The sequence below is a fragment of the Tursiops truncatus genome, chromosome X (assembly GCF_011762595.2).
Source record: "Tursiops truncatus isolate mTurTru1 chromosome X, mTurTru1.mat.Y, whole genome shotgun sequence".
Classification (NCBI taxonomy): Eukaryota; Metazoa; Chordata; class Mammalia; order Artiodactyla; family Delphinidae; genus Tursiops; species Tursiops truncatus.
In genome coordinates, this window is record NC_047055.1 from 112,681,076 (window position 1) to 112,700,784 (window position 19,709).

A 19,709-nucleotide genomic window follows, 5' to 3' on the forward strand; every position below is an offset into this window, starting at 1 on the left:
GTGTGTGTGTGTGCGCGTGCACACGCAAGCGTGCATGCGTTTGCAATGTGGGGATCATATACATATTATGTGATTTGGTCTTTTAACTTAATGTACGATGGGCACCTTTTACACATCAGTACACACAGAGCTGCTTGCCCGGTTTAATTGGCTGCTGAGTTGCCCATGGCCTGGATAAACCATGATTCATGGAGCCATTCCTTCGCAGTGGACCTTCAGGATGTTTCCTGTGTGGGTCTCTGTGTGTGTATGCATTTGCTATTAGAAGAAATGCTGCCCTGAACATGCTTACACATATATTTCTTCCTACTTGAAACAAGTATTTTCTGTCTTAAAGAGGACTAAATTTAAAATCAAATATACATCATTTCTTGTTGGGATCTAGCCCTGCTCTACTGTTACGTAAAATTGACAGTGGACCATAAATTTGGAAGAAGAGAGCAGTTAGGAGTATCTCAGGCACTGTTTAGTATCACCGATGCATCGGGCTACAGTGTTAGTGGAGAACGAGACACCTTCAGCACAGTGGCAAGACTACGGGGGCCACCATCTTCCCATCCCCGCAATAGGTCAGGGTGGCATTGTCTTTTTTTTTTAATTGGTGAAATGCACATAACATAGAATATAGCATCTTAACCATTTTGGCATTGGCCTTTAATGGGCACCCTGCTTAACATCGAGTTGAGGCTTTAACTCTTTTCCTCCGCCCTTCTGGTCCTTCTTCAGTGCTCCTTTGGGAATTTGTGTTCACAAAATCAGGGATTCACAGTCCACAGAATGTGGACTAGGTGCTCATTAGTTCATTCATCCATCCATTTAGCAAGAATGGATCACATGTCTGCTCTAACAGACACTGAGCTAGGTACTGGGATCAAAGACAAGTAAGGAAGGGTCATTGGCCCCCAGTATCGCCTGATGATGATACTGTGTATCTGCCTTTCCTTCCCTGCGTATCTCATTCCTCCCACCATGTTTTTCAGGCTTTCTCTTTCACTGTCCTCTGTTGGGCCCTCTGCCTGCTTCTAGGCTCCCGCCCCCGAGCTGTTCTGCATACCCCTTCGCATCAGCCACTTCTCCCTAGGTCACTGTCCTCCTCACATCTTCCTGTCACTTCTCTGCCCAGAAACCTCCTCAGGGCAGGGTCTCATAAAATTAAGTCCTCATCCTTCGTTTGGTATCCAAAGTCCCCCGGAAACACACTCCCGCTCTGTCTTCCTGGTATTATCTTGGGTTGGTGGAAGAAGAGGGCTGCAGACCACAACTTATTTTACTCATGGGCCTCGTACAAGTTATCCAGGCTTTCTGGGCCCATCCATCAAGATGGGGCCAGCACCCCTAACCTCACAGTGCTGGTGTGAGGACTCGAGGGGACGCACACGACATGCCTAGCACGGTTCTTGGCACATAGCAGACACCTAGTCAATGTTCATTTCCTTCATCTCCAAGATTCAGTTGATTTTCCTTATGTGACTTTTGACTTCACCCACCTCCCTCCCTGTCCCCTGTGACTCAGAGGCCCTACTAAATGGTTCCCTCTTGGGTCTACATTTTCCTCCTGTATTCTGGTGGGACTTGGGAACAAATGAGCACTGGCATAGCTGTAACCTCTTTTCAGATGAACGTTGCCTTTGAAGGAGAAGGCAAATGGATTTACTGTTTTCTGCCATGCAAAGATGTTGATGATACACATCCCTTGGAGAATCGAGCAGGCGCGTCTCCAGGGACCAGACAGTGCTGGTTAATTAAATACTGTACATTTCCACTGCAACAGTCCAGCCACAGCCGAGAGAGGTCTGTAAGGAAAGACCATGAGTTCCTTTTTTCCTGGCATGCCATCAGCCTCTGAAGTGGCCTCCTCTTCGTCTGAGTTACATTACATTGGAAACAGGGTGATGCAAGGGAATTTTTCCGGGAAAAGGTATGATGCTGGGTCCACAAAGTCAGTGATTCAGCTTTCTCTTCCCGTGCACCCAGAATGTACTGGATATCCTGAGTAAAATGGGTGATTCTCCACTTTTATTTAGTTCGCTTTGTATTGTTTTTCCATCCTGAAATAGGAAACCTGGCCCCTTGCATAAATTGATGTTTCCGACTCAAAAAACAGCTTCTTCAAGAATCCGGAATGCTGCTCAGTAACCTGGGGGGTTGCTGCACCCCTGGCAGTGTTTGCTACTTAATGATAGCAGAGACTACCATCTTTTCCATCCCCCGGCCCCAGGAACACATTTCCAGAGCTAGAGACTGCTTAGTACAACTGTCGCAAAGGCCTGTGAAATAAAAATCCCAGCACAGCAACATTCACCTGGGTTATGTATTAGGATAACATGGACAAATAAGTATGATTTTTTCCCCCCTTTGGGGAGAAGCCAAATATAGGGCCTGTATAGCATGGTCTGGAAGAGTCCCATTTATTTTTTGGCAACTGACCTGTCTAGATGTCTCTCAACCCTGGCTCTATGCTAGAATCACCTGGGGAGTTCCTAAAATTCAGATGCCCAGGCTGCACCCCAGATCGGTGACTTCAGAGAATCTAGGGTGGGGCCCAGGCATCTGTTTTTTTTCCTTTTCCCCCTAAATATTTTATTTAGAAAAATTTCAAATGTACAGGAAAGTTGTAACAATAGTACAATGGACACCCATCTAGATTCACCCATTGTTAACATTTTGCCACATTTGCTTTCTCTCTCTCTCTTTCTCTCGCTGTATGTATATGCGTATACATATGTGTCTGTATGTATGTGTACACACACACACACACACACACACACACACATTCTTTTTGTTTTTTCCTTAAACAACTTGAAAGTACATTAAAGATATCAAGACACTTCATCCCTAAATACTTCAGAACAAGGACATTCTCCTATGTAACTGCAATAGAATTTTTTTTGCAATAGAATTAACATACTCAGGAAATGTAACATTAATATAATGCTATTATCTAGTATTAGTCCATATCCAAATTCCCCCATTTCTTCCAATATTGTCCTTTATAACCTTTACAAGAAACCCTGAATCCAGTTAAGGATTGCATTATATTTAGTTGTTAAATCTCTTTACTGGTTTAAGATCTAGAACAGTCGCCTAACCTTTAAAAAATCTTATGCGATATTGATTTTAAAAAGATTTTTTTAAACCAGGTCAGTTTTTCTCAACTGTCCCTCATTTTGGATTTGCGTGATCTGGATTTGCATGTTTCTTCACGGTCAGATTTCAGTTAAACATTTTGGGCGGGAGCGTTCTGTAGGTGATGTTAAGCCCTTCTCAGTGCATCACATAAGGAGGCACCCGATATTAATTTGTCCCATCATTGATGACATGAACTTTGAGGCTGTGTCTGCCAGGTTTCTCCATACTCAGGGGACCATTTCCTTTTGTAATCAATGAATAAGCTGTGGGGAGATACTTTGAGACTCTCTAAATATCCTAATCCCCAACTGGATTTCACCCAGTGGTTTTAGCAACCATTGATTCTTGCCAGAAACAGTTGTTGCCATGATGGTTATAAAATGGTGATTATGTGTTTCTATCATTTCTACATGCATTAGTTGACATTCTTTTGTAAAGAAGAGCTTTCCCGTCTTGGCCCATAAACCTATCTAATCTTATCCATCCATCTAGCTAGCTCTCAACCTAGCTACCTAGTGAATGTATCATTATGGGCTCATGAATTTTTTTTGAAATGAATAAATCCTTTAGTACATGCTGTTGTTGTCCCAGATTTGGCCAGTGGAAGCCCTACCAAGCTGAGCCTTTTGTCCTTTACAAATTACCCCTCAAGCCTTAGAGTGCGTCGTTAATTTTGTCATAACCACATATTCCAGTCTCACTTTGTATTTTCTTTGCCCCAGCCCTGGAAGAAGCCATTTTTCTATGGAGACCTTGTTCCTTAGGGGCTGCTGTTCGGACATTATGGGGAGTTTTATGAAAGCTCCCCAGGTGCTTTCAGGGTACAGCCAAGATTGAGAACCACTGGTTAGTGTCCTCCAAAGGGAGACCACTTGTTCCCAACAAGGTATTTTCCTGTTCTCACCTGTAATTAGTGGCTCTGATTCATTGTTGAGGTTTAGATTTTTGTGGGCAGTGTCACTTGCAGAGTCAGGTTTAAATGCAGGCCCCTGGCCTCAACCTCAGAGAGTGCAGTTCCGTAGGTCTGCCTTGCAGGTCAGCATTCTGACCCAGGTGGACCCCAGGCCATGTCTGGAGAAAAATGCCAGAAGTAACCCTGAGAATTAGGGGCTTCTTCTGATGTTCCTCTTTGATTTTATAAATGTTTTCTCTTTTGTAAAATGACATCAGGATACTGCTGTGTTTCCTAGGCATGTGGTGAGGCTCCATTTGATTAATTTAGTGAGTTTCTTGGAAATATCAACCCTCTTAGTTATACTCTTGTTCTGTCAAGGAGGATGTGGGATGAAAAAAAAAATAGTCTGTATGAGTGTTGAAACTTTTCAGTGTACCCAAAGGTTTTTCTCAAGCACTGCACTATTGTTATATTTTTGTGGTCATTGAATGAATTGACCTAGTAAAGTTTTCACATGTTGTAAGACCCGGAAGGCTCTAAAATACAGATGTGTGTGCTGTTTCTGAGGCTGGGTCATGGCATCCTTTGCAGTTTCTGCTATTTCATTTTTAGAGAATGTGAATATACGACATTTCCTCCCCATCCAGCCAGCTTTATTTCATTAAAATATGGGCCCCAGTTGCCAGCAGCTGTAAGGAAACGCTCCTGATTTGTGGTTTGTCACTTCCTGGTTTCACAACTTAACCATGTCCCATGTTAGCCCAGCTAGTCCCTTCTGTAGTCTCAAGACTCATAGCCGAGGATTCTTCTTAAGAACAGTCAGACAGGGGAGGCAGTCTCTGGAGTTGCATCTCCTGACTTGAAATCCCTGACGCTTCTAGCACTTTCTAGCTGTAAGACCTCTGGTAAAATACTCAGTCTCTTTGTGCCTCCTCCGTCTCCTTGTCTTAAGGGAGGGTCCAAGATCTACCCTTGACGTTCAATGTGAGAATTAAATGCACTAATACATATAAAGTCCTTAGTAGTCTCTGGCACACAGTAGGTGCTCAGTAAATGTTAGCTGTTACGATTTTATTAAACAAAGCTGGTCATGAATGGAAGGTGGTTATGAGATCTAATGAGGGAGTTGAGGGTGCCTGCCTTGTCACCTGTGTTTGCCTGTGTTCCTCTTTATGAATGCATGTTCATGCATGTGTATTTTGTGGCCGTCATACAATATGGCAGTAGAGAGACGTGTCAAGTATGCCTTATGAAGTCTGCCTCAGTCATACTTTTTTTTGGTAAGCCATGTGCATGTGCCCATATACATTTGCTTGTATGTCCATAAAATTCGTGTCCGTTACTTCTTTCAGTTATGTGTAAGGAGTTAAGTGGTCCTGCCTAAAAAACACACACAGTGGCAAACAGAAAAAAGCCCGATGAAATGTGTTAAAACTTGAGTTCATGTGGACGGGGCTCTGGGCGTGAGGGTGGTAGCTTAAACGAAAGGATTCTGAACCACAGCCTTGGGCAAGTCATGCATTTTTTTCCTGCAGTTTATACCAGCTACTGAAAGGAGATGACATTGTTGTCTACATACCTCTTCAAGGAAGGTCAAGACCAACTAGTAAACATCAGTGAAATACCAAGAAAGGAAAAAATGGCAAATGACATCCTTAAATTCCCTTAAATTTAAGATGGACAGAAGCCACTGAAATGCAGTGTCTCCTAACATCAAATATCCCCCCCGAACTGGGTCTTACATTGGGTGGAACTGGCAAACAAGATTGAAACAGTAATTTGCAGAAGTGGAGGACTGGAAAGCAGCAGTGCAGGAGTTTGGAAGTTATCTGTAATGTGAAAGCCGTGGAGAAGCCCTAAGGCTGTGTTATGCAGTGTTGTGGGAAGCAGCTAAGTACAGATTGCAGAGAACTTGGGATGAGGTGTGAACTAAATTGGTTCATCCAGCATTGGAGTGAGAGCTCTGAACTCAGGCCAATGACATACTGCCACTTACTAGCTTGGTGACCTCGGGTAAGTCACTGAGCCCTACTTGCCTCATTTGTAAAATGTTTGCTCATTCTGGCTCTTTTCTTTTTAACTCATGTGCTTGGCAAGATAAGTTAGGGTGATGGGTGTCAGGTGTGCTTTAGAAAAGATCACAAACTATCCCAGTGTCGGAGGGAATAATTGTTTCAGCTTGGGATCATGTCAGGTGACCTTTTCCACCAGTGACCTCTGGATACCTCCCTGTCGGGCTCACTTTTCTTGGTCTTGTACGTTGACAGTGTGCTTTATAGGTCTTTGTGCCACCAGTTGAATAACCTTAGAGGTAGTTAAGAAATACTGACTTGTTTGTGCCCCGGTCCAGGAAGATCCCACATGCCGCGGAGTGGCTGGGCCCGTGAGCCATGGCCGCTGAGCCTGTGCGTCCGGAGCCTGTGCTCCGCAACGGGAGAGGCCACAACAGTGAGAGGCCCGCGTACCGCAAAAAAAAAATAATAATAATAAAATAAAAGGGGAGATACTGACTAGCCTGGCAGAGAGAGATTAGTAAGTGTGCTGTTCTTTCTGATTCCAGACAGGGCGTTATAGAATTCTGATGGAAAGATTTGGTTCGAGAGAAATATTATTCTGTTCTAGGTCCTGACTCTGCTGGGTTAGTCTTTTCTCGAAGGATATATCACCTCTCCTTCACCCTTTGTGTACTGTTGGGTTAGATACTACTTTTTACAGAGGGTTCTGTGAAGATACGAACTTACATTTAACTAAGTTTTATGACTTCAGCTAACAGTAGATCTTTAGATGTTATTTTTAAGTCACTTTGGTCAGGACTTTGGTGACCTCTGTGGTTATGAGTGTCGAGTTTCAGACATTTGTCATGTTTACTTGTTTCGTGTTCAGATTGTATCTGCAGAGTTTGTTTTGAACGTAACATATAACAAGTAAAGCTCTTAAAGATTTATACAGCTTCATCTTAAGAGGTGTGTATGAGGGCAGGGGAGTCACAGGGGGTGGGAGACAGGTGCGGAGATCACCTCGTCATCGAGGCTTTCTTGGCTAGAATGAGCAATCTGTATCCTTTATGATAGAGGGCTTGATTTCCCTTCCTTTGTGTTGGAAGCCAGGGAATAGCGGTGGAGTTCTTTACCCTGGAGACCGTTCTTCCTGACTTCCCGCCTGGGAAGAGCTATTTGGGGTGAGCCCTCTGTCCCTGGAAGAGCCCTGGGCTGCCCTACTCTGCCCGCTGCAGTTAGCGCCTGGGAACTGGCCTGAGAGCTCTGCATTTGTTCTCATCGAGACCAGCCAGCTCGTGATTTCGCACAAAGAGGTAGAGCGTATTCACGTTGTCACCAAAGATGTGATTAGACGAGATATTGATTCTGAACTTCTGCCCTCTTCCCTCTGTTCAACTCTGTTCTTTCTTAGTGAGGTTCAGGCAGAAAAAAGATGGAACAGAGAGAACTAGGCCACTGGCTTTTGATAAATATTGATCAGTGAGCACGTCAGATGTAGCAAAGGCCTGCCCCTTTGTATGATGTCACCCTGCATGGGGGTCTCAGTGTGGCCTGTGATCACTCCTGCGGGGACTTGCTTTCTCAGGGAAAGGTTAGAAAAGGAAAAGAATCCCTGTGGGCAGCATCCAAAAATAATGTAAGCATTTCTAAATGCGTTTCCTTGAAGTCGTTGATCCCTTTGGTTTTCAAGGCCATGCGGTGGCAGGAAGGGATGAGGTGAAGTGGTCAGCCTTGAATGACAGACTTCTGAGCACCGCTCGTCTCGGTTCCTCTGTCTTATCCACCTCTTCCCAGCTTTGGCCTCCACTGCCGTCTGTCTGTCTCTGCCCCGCCGCTCCCCGAGCCCCGTCACACGCACACCATATGCATGTTCTTTCCGCCCGTAGTGCATGTCTGTGGCGTGGACAGTTGCATCTGTACTTGAACTGCTCTAAGCCAGGACCTCCCTGTTGGGCCACACTGGGTGAGTGAGATGCTGTGACCTTGAGGGTCCTTCAGTCAAGTGAAGTGTGGCCCTGGTTTTTATCTTGATGTGCCTGGGTTGGTTCTGTGTAAGCAGCCAGCGATCCTGTTAATGGATCCCCTGGGACAGAGGGAAGAGGACAAAAGTGGATTTGCTGAACTCCTGTGGGACATTTGAAATGGTACCAAGAGGAAGCTGAAATGTAAATCAGCCCTTGCTTATCAGCCTGAGTTCCAGCATGTTAAAAGGGTGATGATTAGTAAGAAGAAGGCCAGGATACTTTATCTTTTCCTTTGCACGTTTGGGAAAAATTTCCTCTGCCCTGCTAGCATTAGAAGCAGACCATTCTTTTTCCTCTACCATATCACATCAGCTTTCATTAAAAGTCACCAGCAGCAAATACAAAGCCCTATCCACGGAAAACCGTTTAAGGCAACACTGTGCCCCAGCGCTTCAGGGGTGGGGTTTTGCCTTCTGCACAATGGATCGGTTTCTCATATCCATGCCTTTCGGACCCAGCAGCTTTTAAAAGACCAAGAAGCATTGCTCTGCTTTCTCCTGCCTCTCTCAGAGACCAGAGCTGCCATGCCTCTAGCCATGTCCCAGAGAGCATATGTGAAGCAAGTCAGCTTAATTTGCCTGCATGCCTAGGACGCCTCTCTTTAAAATCTAATTTTGAGACAAGAGCTGTGTCTGAATATTTTGCTTTTCCCATGCAGGCGAGCGACGGAGGCGCCGGTGCCAGGTGGCGTTCAGCTACCTGCCCCAGAACGATGATGAGCTTGAGCTGAAAGTTGGCGACATCATAGAGGTGGTAGGAGAGGTACGTGTGCCAGGCGGGTGGGCGCGGTGGGCTCACATGGGCTGTCAGAACCCACCCCTGGCTGGTTGGCCTTGCTGTGGGGGGCGTTAGAACTCAAGAGACCTTGGACATCACCTGGTTGAGTCTCTTCCAGAGGAAATTCCTCCAGAGAGGCCTGCCACCCAGCAGGGAAGGAAAAAGAAGTGGCATTTATTGAAGACCTAGTATGTGACAGGAGTGACGAGGTTCTTTACGCATGGGCCCATTGACTCATCGTAACCACTTTATTTTGTAGAAAAAGAAAGAGGCTCAAGAGACCCTAGAAGAGGCAGGGCTGAGGGTTGAAGCCAGGTCCACCTGGCTAGAGGCCCTTGTTCTTTCCACTGCACTACATAACCTTGTTCCTGTGTGGTCCTGGCTGCTCAGAGCCAGCCCTGCTGGTGAAGTGTCCCACCAGACACTGGCACGGGCTTTTCAGGCTCCACTCCCTCAGGCCTGGGGGATCCTGGGCTTCGAACTTAGCATCTGATCATTCATTCTGATTCGACACATGTATCTGTATATAGAAGTACAGTTTTCCAATTGCTTTGGTTTCCTGAATACCATTCAACCTTACAGAAACCCACGATTCCCCCCCCCCCCGCCCCGCAAAAAAGGGAAGCCAGAAGTCAAGGAGGAGGTTAAGGGTTAAATGAACTATGATGTGGGTAGAAGTGGCAGGGCTGATGCTGGCAGCCAGGTTTCTTGACTCTCATATAAACATGAAGTGAGCATGCATCAAAGCTTTACGTAACTCACTAATGAGGGCACCTGCAAGATTCTTGGTAAGGCTGGCTCAAAGAGAACGGCGAAAGAGCAAAGTATTCATAATGACTGAAAGAGAAAAAAACTTGATTAAGATTGCTAAGTTAGATGCACAACTACACAGCGTCCTGCAGGGCAGTGAAACTGTAACCTCTGAGGTTATCTTTTCTAGGGGATGAATCTCTTGCATCTCTGCTGGTCAAAGTTTATTTTCATGGTTATCTGACAAGACTCATTTGTTTTGCTTTTGGTTTTCTACTGGTTAACATCTACACTAACAGAGTTGTAAACTATCTCATAAATAGTAAATAGTGTGTCAAGCAGATACCTGTCCCTAGAGGATCAGTTAATGGGGCTCCCAGCGTGATACTGGGAGGACATGCAGTGGCCCCTTTTGCCTATTTCCCAGCTTTGGATAATTTGTATTAGTATGTCATTCATTCACCATTTTTTTATTCCTGGTGCCAAGCAGGGCACATAGGAGACATTTGTTGAAAGCTGAATGAGTTAAAAATGAATGCACAGCAGAGTAGAACATTTGTGCCAATGGTGGAAGGGCACAGTTCATGAGACTGACACCATGGAAGAAATTCCAGAGGAAAAAATAAACAGTTGTGACTAAAAATAAAAGAGAGTTAAAATTTTGGTATGATTTGAAGAAAGTTTAGCTAAACAAAGAGGACAACAAACAGGAAAAAAATTTGCAATAAATTAAGATGAAAAGTTATTATATATGTAACATATGAAAATATTTTAGAAAGCTACTATAATAATGATAAAGTATAGATAGATCTGCTATAAACACACATCCCACAAGGGGAAATAAAAATCTTAACCATGAGAAAATGTTCTGCCCTGCTATTAATTAATCAAATTAAGACAATAATGGGTACCTCCTTTTGAAAATCCTAAAACAGATTTAGTGGTAAGACTTGGCAATGCTTAGAAGAACTGGTGACTTTGTATATCTTTATGATCCTTGTATGAAGCTACTTAACAAGCACATCAATAGCTATAAAAATCTGAATTAATACCCTTTGACTCCGTAATCTTACTCCTAGGAATTTATCCATGGAAATGGTCAACAGAAAAAAATATGTGAAACATGTTAATTGCAGCAATGCTTGTGATAATGAAAAGTCATCAAGAAAGGGAATAGTTGTGTGAATTAAGTCATATTATCCAGCTAGAAGACATGAAGCCATTAATATGGTAAAGAGGCCTTTAAATCTGTATTTATTACAATACTGTGCGTTGTAATTATGTTACATTCCACTAACCTGAGAGCTTTTCAACAGTAGGGATCTGGTTTTTATCTATCTTTATATTCATAGTACCTGGAATAGTGCCTGAAACCTAACATATACTTTAATAAATGCTTATTGAATAAGTATATGAATAAATGGAAGTATGAAAAGTTTTTTTTCCAAAATAAATGAATATATCAGCCACAGATTTGCATACAGTAGGATACAGTCATCTGAAATCTATCTTTGTGCATGTGATCAAAAATGGAAAGGGACCCAGAATTGAAAATGGTTCTGTCATAGAGATGATTTTTCCTTTAATGTTGTAATAATATTTTAAGAAATACAAATTAAGGTGAGGAAAATTATTAATAAATTTCTGGGAAATAGTGCCCATTCTCAACTGCCTGTTGGCTCCAGGGAAACCGAACGAGGGTCGCTAAACGAGAGGAATGATTGCAGGGCTGTTATTCTCCTTGCCTGGGAGAAGAGCTTCACCACCATCTACGGTCCCCGCCTCCTTTCCATCCCTGCCAGCTCTGTGCCAGGCTTCATTTGGGCTTGCTTCAAGCAGGAAAAAGGAAAATTAACTGTGTAGCCTATGCTATTTGAGTAAAACAAAACATAAAGGTTTACCTTTTAATCCATATTTTTTAAATTATATCATCAAAAATTAATTTCCCTGTTGTTGAAATTTACTTGTCATATTGCAGATCCTGGGCCATTGTCACTGTATAATATAAAATCTGCCCTTCTCTCTTATAATGGGTGTTATATAAATGCCAAACGAAAATCCCAAATAAACAAAAACCCTTAAACCACAGGAGCAGGTTGAGATAAGACCATAGTAATAGCTTTGCAATACTATAGAATCAATCTATTGGTCAATAAAAATATAACGTATTGTATTGTGTAGGTGTGTGTATATATTTTTATTGATTAATTAATAGATTGATTCTGCAGTATTCCAAAGCTATACACACACAAATGCCCAAACTCCCTCCCACCCCAAGAGACAATTCCTAGGAAGGTTTTGAATGTATGGACCGGTTTTTTAGAACAGTTGAATGAAGTAGAGAATCCTAAAAAATGATATACATATATCTTAACATGTAATCTTAGCTTAAAATATAAAAATGTGTATTTGTCTGCCATTTGTCAACACAGCCTCGTAGAGCCAGGGCATCTCCCTTAACTATGGGTTTGCTGGTTTGAGTTCTATCCTCTCTGCATCCGTGATGCATCCTCTGCTATTCCCACTGGTTTCTTTAAAGTGGATTGAGGACAACATAAGTGAAACAATCAGGGTTAATAATTCTTCTAAAATTCTACACTCCCTCACCCCTAATCTCTTTTAGTTGTCTTTTTCTATACCTGTTTTGGCACCGTTTTTTTTAAACCTTCAAATTATTATCCTATTCCTTCTCACCACTAGCTTTTTCTCTTCAAACCTACATATTTTGTACTCTTTAACCAAATGGTGTGCTAGCAGGACGAGCAATGGACGGAAACAGGTTTGGGTGCACACGGCCCTGACCCTTGGTAGGGTGAACAGCCCTTCTGGCAGAAGTTAGCAGCTCAGCTTGGATGGGTCTCTGCAGCGTGGCTAGAGGAGAAATGGAGAGTGTGGGGCGGTCCAGGGATGAGTGGGGTGAGCAAAGTGAAGGTCGCTCAGGAAGCGCTCACCACACTTCTGCCTCCTGGCTGGTCTGCAGGGAGAAAAAAAAAGTCACTGTGCACTTAATGGGACAGGGCTGCCAATCCAGAAGGAAAGCTAACAGGCTAAATCCCCGGTAGGCATTTTTAAGGAAATCATTGTAAATACACACTTGTGACATTTTTGTCCAGCGTGGGGAGGATTGATCAATGCAGGCGAAGTTCTAATGATAAGAACAGAGATGGCACATGGACAGGGTTACGAGGAGAAGTGGCATTTGAGGGCCGCTGAAGTTTTGAAACTGGCTTGCTGGCCTATTTTTGGGGTTTGGTTTTTGTTTTAAAGTGCTTTGAAACCTCTTCGTTTTCCTATCTATGTTGTCTAGAGCCTGGGAAAGGCGCTGCATTTCCTCCTGTGCTAGATGACCTTGGTCTCATCCAGTCTCTCCTCGTGGTGGCCCAAGGGGTGTTCAGAGATTCTGGCTGTTATTTGTTCTTTGTGGTTAGTTTTTGAGGTATTTCCCAGTGGTCCCCAGTCAGGCTGGCTAGATACTGAAGGCTTCACTTTCTGACTTAGAGCTTAACTTGGCCTTGTCGTTTGCAAAGAAAGGTCACTTGCATTTCCTAGAAACTTAGGCATCTTACTTCTTGTGCCATGGAGAGAGATTTGGTTCTCTCAGCAGGAGTTAAAGAGGCCCTTGAAATTCTTCAGAACTTTTAACTCAATCAGACAACCTCTGTGTGTGTGGACGGGCAATTTATCCTCATTTCATTTTTGGTGTCAGAACTCTGAGAACTCGCATGTGCAAAAGGAGGCCTTTTTGTTTTGTGCTTGCCCAAAACTTGACGGGGAAGTCAAGTTCCTTTAAAAGCTGATTAATTAAAAGGTGATCAAAGCATACCTGAATTCTTACCCATTAAGGCACCCTTTGCTTTAGAAGGGTTTGTATCCTTTTTCAAAAAAAGATAACATTAATGTAAGATTTTTTAAATTGTAATTTGATAATCTAAAGAGCCCAGGCTGCTCTACAATTATTTTTCCAAATAACTTTGGGGTGTACATCTCTGATTCCCTAATGCACAGAGATGGTAGAACGTTCATATTAAGGAGGGGGAAGCCACGTTTAGAAGCAACGATGATTAGATTAGAATCATTGGCATACAAAACAGGCGACAACCACATAAAAGTAACATCTTTGCAAGTTTAAATGTATTTATAATAGATTGGCATAGCTATGGGAATTATCAAATATTTGAGTGCTTACTTGGTAAGAGAAACTGTGCTTATAGAGATCCAAAGATTTATTGAACAGAACTCTGCTTTGAAACATGCTTGGTATAGTCGGGGAGGGTAAGATATACTCAACTAAGAAGGTGACTAATAACCCGAGATACTGTTAGAGTGGCAAATAATGGCGTTGACAAATGAGAGAGGAATTTGAAAACAAAGGTACTCAGTGAGAGGGAAGAAGATGCTTCCTAGAATAGGTGACATTTCAACTGGACATGTGGAAGGTGAGGAGTATTTGGATTCATTCAGCAAGCACAGCTGTATTGTGTAAGGCGCTGGGCTAGTCCCGAGGAAGGAGGGCAGGACGTTAGTACAGCTTTGCTCTGAGGTTGGGGATGACCTGTGAAGCTTTGGGCGCAGGTGTGGAGTACAGGAAGCAGGAGCTGGCAGATGCAATCAGATGGGGTGGAGGGAAAAATGACACTGCTGCCCACACTGAACTTTTATTTTTTAACATCTTTATTGGAGTATAATTGCTTTGCAGTGTTGTGTTAGTTTCTGCTGTATAACGAAGTGAATCAGCTATACATATACATATATCCCCATATCCCCTCCCTCTTGCATCTCCATCCCACCCTCCCTATCCCACCCCTCTACGTGGTCACAAAGCCCTGAGCTGATCTCCCTGTGCTATGCAGCAGCTTCCCACTAGCATCTGTTTTACATTTGGTCGCGTATATATGTTAATGTTACTCTCTCACTTCATCCCAGTTTCCCCTTCCCCCTCCCCGTGTCCTCAAGTCCATTCTCTACGTCTGCACACTGAACTTTTAAAGGAACACCCCCTTCAAAGTTTCCTTACGTGTGGCTGTTCTAAGGTGAACGCGTCCCCATAGACAATTCACTCACCAGGGAATAGTTACAGGATAAAGCTTCAGGATCTTGATTCATCAGAAAGGTTATCTTTCTGGCTTGATTTATTATTTGCTCATATTTTCAAGCTGGAATGGTAGTAAGGGTAGCCTAGAGTCATTAGGAATCTGGGGACCTGTAGACTAGCCCATAGGTGTATTGAAGGACAGGACTTTCAAGCATTGCTGAAGAATGTCTGTAAGAGCCCTACCAGAAACCCTTGCCACTGTCAGGAAAATCGTGGATGTTGCTCTGTCTCATTGGACAGAGCTTGCTTAGGTCCTAAATAAAATCGTATATATATTTTCTTAAGTCATTTCCCTCTGGATGACCCTACAGATTTCTCTTTTGAGGGACCCCCCTCATGTGGAATAGGCTTATTCTCAAAAGAATAAGGGGAGGGGATAAAAATCAACTTCCTGTGTGTATGGAATGTTCTGGCCCTGCCTGGAAGAGGTAATTAGACAATGAAGGACATAGGAATTGGGGGAAAATATTGGCTCAGGCATTTAGAAGCAAGGTAACACTTGTTTATAGTTGGCATGACTAGCTTTCCATGTCCCCAGATCAACAGGGATGGTTATTTAAACCAATAAAAATAGAAAATAATGTAGGTATTTATGACTTCAGGAAGTGGTTCCCTCAAAAATATTTTCTCCCAGTAATTCCACAAGTAGAAAAGGATGTTTTCTGAAAACAAATTGTATTTTTTTCAGCAATATTCAAAAGGTAAAACTATGTCTTAACACATTCACATGAAGTTCTAAAAGAGGCAAAACCAATCATAGGTGATAGAAATCAGATTAGCGGTTGCTTGGAGGTAGATTGACGGGGGAGGAACACTAGGAAATTTTCTGGAATGATGGAAATGCTCTGTATGCTGGTAGAACTATGAGTTACACGAGTGTATGCATTTGTCAAAACTGTTCGACTTGTACCATTAAGATCTGTACCTTTAAATGAATTATATCTCAATTTTAAAAACTTTAAAAAACTATCTTGATATTTTTCTAGTTTAAAACATTTTCCAAAGTGCTTTCCCCTACCTCTCACAGGTAGGAAAAAGGACTGGTATTGAAATTCTCATTTAACTATTTCTGAATACATTTTTCAAATTGAGAGATAATTAACATATAACATTGTATTCCTTTTAGGTGTACAACAAAATGATTTGATATATGTATACATTGCAAAATGATCACTACAGTGAGTTTAGTTAACATCCATTACCACACATAGTTACAATTTTTTTTCTTGTGATGAAAATGTTTAAGATCTACTCTCCTAGCAACTTTCAAATATACAGTATAGTATTGGTAATTATTTACATTACATCCTCTGGATTTATTTATCTTATAACTGGAAATTTGTTTTGACCCCCTTCACCCATTTTGCTCACCTTCCCCACCCCCTGCTTCTGCCAACCACCAATCTGTTCTCTATATCTATAAGTCTGTGTCTTATGTGTTTGTTTTTGTTTTTTTTTTTAAGATTCCACATATAAGTGAGATCATACAGTATTTGTCTTTCTCTGTCTGACTTATTTCACTTAGCATAATGCCTTCAAGGAACTAGAAAAAGCATAAACTAAGCCCAAAGTTAGTAGAAGGAAGGAAATAACAAAGATCAGCAGAAATAAATGAAATAGAGACTAAAAAGACAATAGAAAAGATCAGTGAAACCAAGAGCTGGTTTTTTGGAAAGATAAAACAGACAACTCTTTAGCTAGACTCACTCAGAAAAAAAGAGAGAGAGAACTCAAATAAATAAATCAGAAATGAAAGAGGAGAGGTTACAACTGATATCACAGAAATATAGATGATCATAAGGGACTATTACGAACAATTATATGCCAACAAATTGGCCAACCTAGAATAAATGGATACATTCCCAGAAACATAAAACTTACCAAGTATGAATAAATTTTGAGGAAAATTTTAGTGATGTTGAGGTGTGGGCCTCTCCTTAGAGCTTGATTTGTCCATTGTTCTTTTTGGAAAGAATGGTAAAACAGCTCTTGAAACAATGAAGCTGACTCCATTTGCCTGTGTGCCTCTCCCTCCCCCATGTTCCCTCCTCCCTCACACCCGCCTCTCCAGTGTGCTTCTGACTGAGGTTTGGGTAACAAAGGGCAATTGGATGTAAAAAGCTATAGCAACCCTTAAATGGATTTTTCTGTCTTGCTGCTTGTACCCTGAAGTAGACTTTAGACTTGATGAATCTTGTTCCTCTTCCTGGTACAGTTGACAGGTAAAACTTCAACAGTGGAAAGTAGGAACTACAGGCATATCTCAGAGATATTGCGGGCTGGGTTCTAGACCACTGAAATAAAGCAAATATTGCCATAAAGTGAGTCACACAACGTTTTTGGTCTCCTAGTGTGTATAAAAGCTATATTTACACTGTCCTGTAGTCTATTAAGTGTGCAATAGCATTATGTCTAAAATAATGTACATATCTTCACTAAAAATTACTTAATTGCTAAAAAATGCTCACTGTCATCTGAGCTTTCAAGTCATTGTAGTAACATCAAAGATCATTGATCACAGATCAGCGTAACAAATAAAATAATAATGGAAAAGTTTGAAATATTTGAGAATTACCAAAATGTCACACAGAGACACGAAGCGAGCAAATGCTGTTGGGAAAGTGGCGTCGATAGACTTGATGGATGCAGGGCGGCCACACACCTTCCATTTGTTAAAAAAAAAAAAAAAAAGCAACATCTGTGAGGCACTGTGAAGCAAAGTGCAATAAAATAGGTGTGCCTGTGTTCTGGGTAGTTAGGTACCCCAGACAGCAAGGTCATCTTTGTATTCACAGGCATCCTGTTCAGTGCCTTACAGATGTAGATAATGTTTGTAAGATTGGGTGGAGGTGGAGATGTTGAAATTCACCCAGCCTCTTCCCCAACTTGCAACAGGGCTAAGAACTAGAAACTACTTCCTTGGGCCCTGAACCACTTAGAGGCTGGTGATTGTGAAGACTTAAGAATTGCAGGGCACACAGACACAAACTGTTTAAGTGGTTTTACTGCATCTTTCTTTCTCAAACACTACCATGTAAAGCTGCCGTGCTCCCAGCTCTGGGCTGAAGGTGGCGTTCTCTCCTGGAACACAGCCATGGGCTCCAGAGCTGGCTGGGTTGCTCTCTGAGGAACACAGGGGTTTGTTCTCAACCTAGAGCCAAGGCCTGCAGAAGCCTGTTGATGAGTATGTGTTGGTGGGGAGAAGGTAGGTGTCTGTCCCCTTTAAATGCTTTCCTTGGGAAAGAAATCATAAGCCCTTGGTAACATCCATAATCCTCACTTTATTACAAAGGGATGCATTTCTCTCTTTAAATATAGAAACATAAACATAAGCAACTTGATTTCTAAGCAGGTAGTGTGCAGACTCTGTATGTTCCACTCTTGTAGAAGCTTTTCAAGGATGGGGTCTTTATCTGTTTTGTTCACCAGTGAATCTGTCCCGAAGTCCTAGGGCAGTGTGGAATATGTGCTCATTAAATATTGGTGGAATCGGGAGGGTCACACAGACCTGAGTGTGGTGTTACCTAATTAAGAACAGTGTGCAATATAGTCAGGGTCTCCTGGTCCCTTTTGCTCCTCACAGGAAGGAAAATTCCTTTTGTGGGGGAATCAGGGCTTCATAGGCCCCTATGGAGGATTTCCCCCAATTGATTTCCCTGCCATGCATTCATTCATCCATCCATCCATTCATGAGTGAATGTAATCACTATGGGCTGCAGTGTCATCATCTTTATGCAGGAAGTTGAACTAGAATTTCGCTGAAGAGGGATAGTGTGGGGCTGGGGATCATTTGTCTCATATCACCAGCCTGAATCTTGCAACCAGAGCAGCAGTCTTTAGGAAGAAATAGCACCGAACAGCTCTCTCTGCTACTGGGGGCAGACGCCCGCCCGCTCCGTGGTGCCTGTAATGGGAAGTGTACCCCCCAGGCGATGAGCAGTGGTTTGATTGTCTGCCCCTCTGCGCCCCGTGAGGCTAAGGATAGACGTCTGCTGGTTCCCTGTTGGCCATTCCTCTCAGACTGTGCTGTGACAGGGATGCGGGCATGTGGGGACGTGGCGAGGTGAAGACACCCCTGTTTTCCCAGCAGGCAGCCTGCCGATCCCACACATCAGGAGCACTTCCTTCAGGGATCTCGGGCTGGAGCCACTCATTACTGGGAACAGGAGCGTTTTAGATACTGTCAAACTGAATCAAATGGAATCGGCCCAGCCGCCCTGCGCTGTCAGGGATTACGCCAGGGACTGCTCATTTGTGGTGCGAGCCCTTGGTCTTTCCCTCCTGACTTGTGATTTCTGGGAGAAAGAAGGTCATTTTATGGTTCCTTATTCAAGACAAGCACAAAGGACCCCACGCTACAAATCCTGTGACTGTTTATATTCAGGCTTATGGTGCATCTTCCTAACCATTCTAATCCTATAAAAAGCTCCTTGAAAGGATAATACGTAACGGTTGAGTTGACATAGACACATGGAATGATTTCAACAGAAACGTTGTGAAATGCCGTGATTTGGTATTGAATAAGGATAGTCATGCACGGGTGCCATTGTCTGGATTCTTTCCCGAAGATTCTGTGATCACACAGATATGATGGCCACTCTGTGAGTCTGTACCCCCATGAGCTCCCCAAATCGTGCTCTAAAATGCCATTCTGGTTGTCTCCATTCTGAGGCTGTGTCAGCACCTCCTGAATGTCTCTCACACACCCTCCCCTACTTATATCTGGCATTTCTGCTCTTCAAGGCCAACCTTAACTTTGATTCCTTTTTTTCTCCAAGCCTTCCCTTAGCATCCCAGATCTCGGCGAGCTCAACTTTGTGTAACACATTTGGTTTGTGCTAAGGCATGGTGTTTTCTTTTCTATTTACCTTGCATTGCTAGGTTTTGGTCATGCCCACCTTCCACCATCTTTAAACCATGTGTCCTTTCTACCTTGGTAGATTGTCCACTTCTTGAGGGGGAAAAAAAGGGTATGTCCTGTACAGTCCTGTGTCCCTAGCCCCTAGTGTAGAATCATAATACATCTATTTCTAACACTGATCAAG

The 19,709-nt window shown here is 42.8% G+C and overlaps 1 protein-coding gene across 6 annotated transcripts in view; it reads left to right on the plus strand.

Annotated features, from left to right (window-relative positions):
• Window positions 1–19,709, plus strand: part of SH3KBP1 (SH3 domain containing kinase binding protein 1) — a 343,711-nt gene that overhangs the window by 171,221 nt on the left and 152,781 nt on the right. For all 6 annotated transcript variants that reach the window (XM_019927681.3, XM_073799195.1, XM_019927680.3 and 3 more), the window contains one exon: window positions 8,704–8,807. In XM_019927681.3, the coding sequence (XP_019783240.2) occupies window positions 8,704–8,807 (104 nt within the window). The remainder of the gene's footprint in view (window positions 1–8,703; window positions 8,808–19,709) is intronic.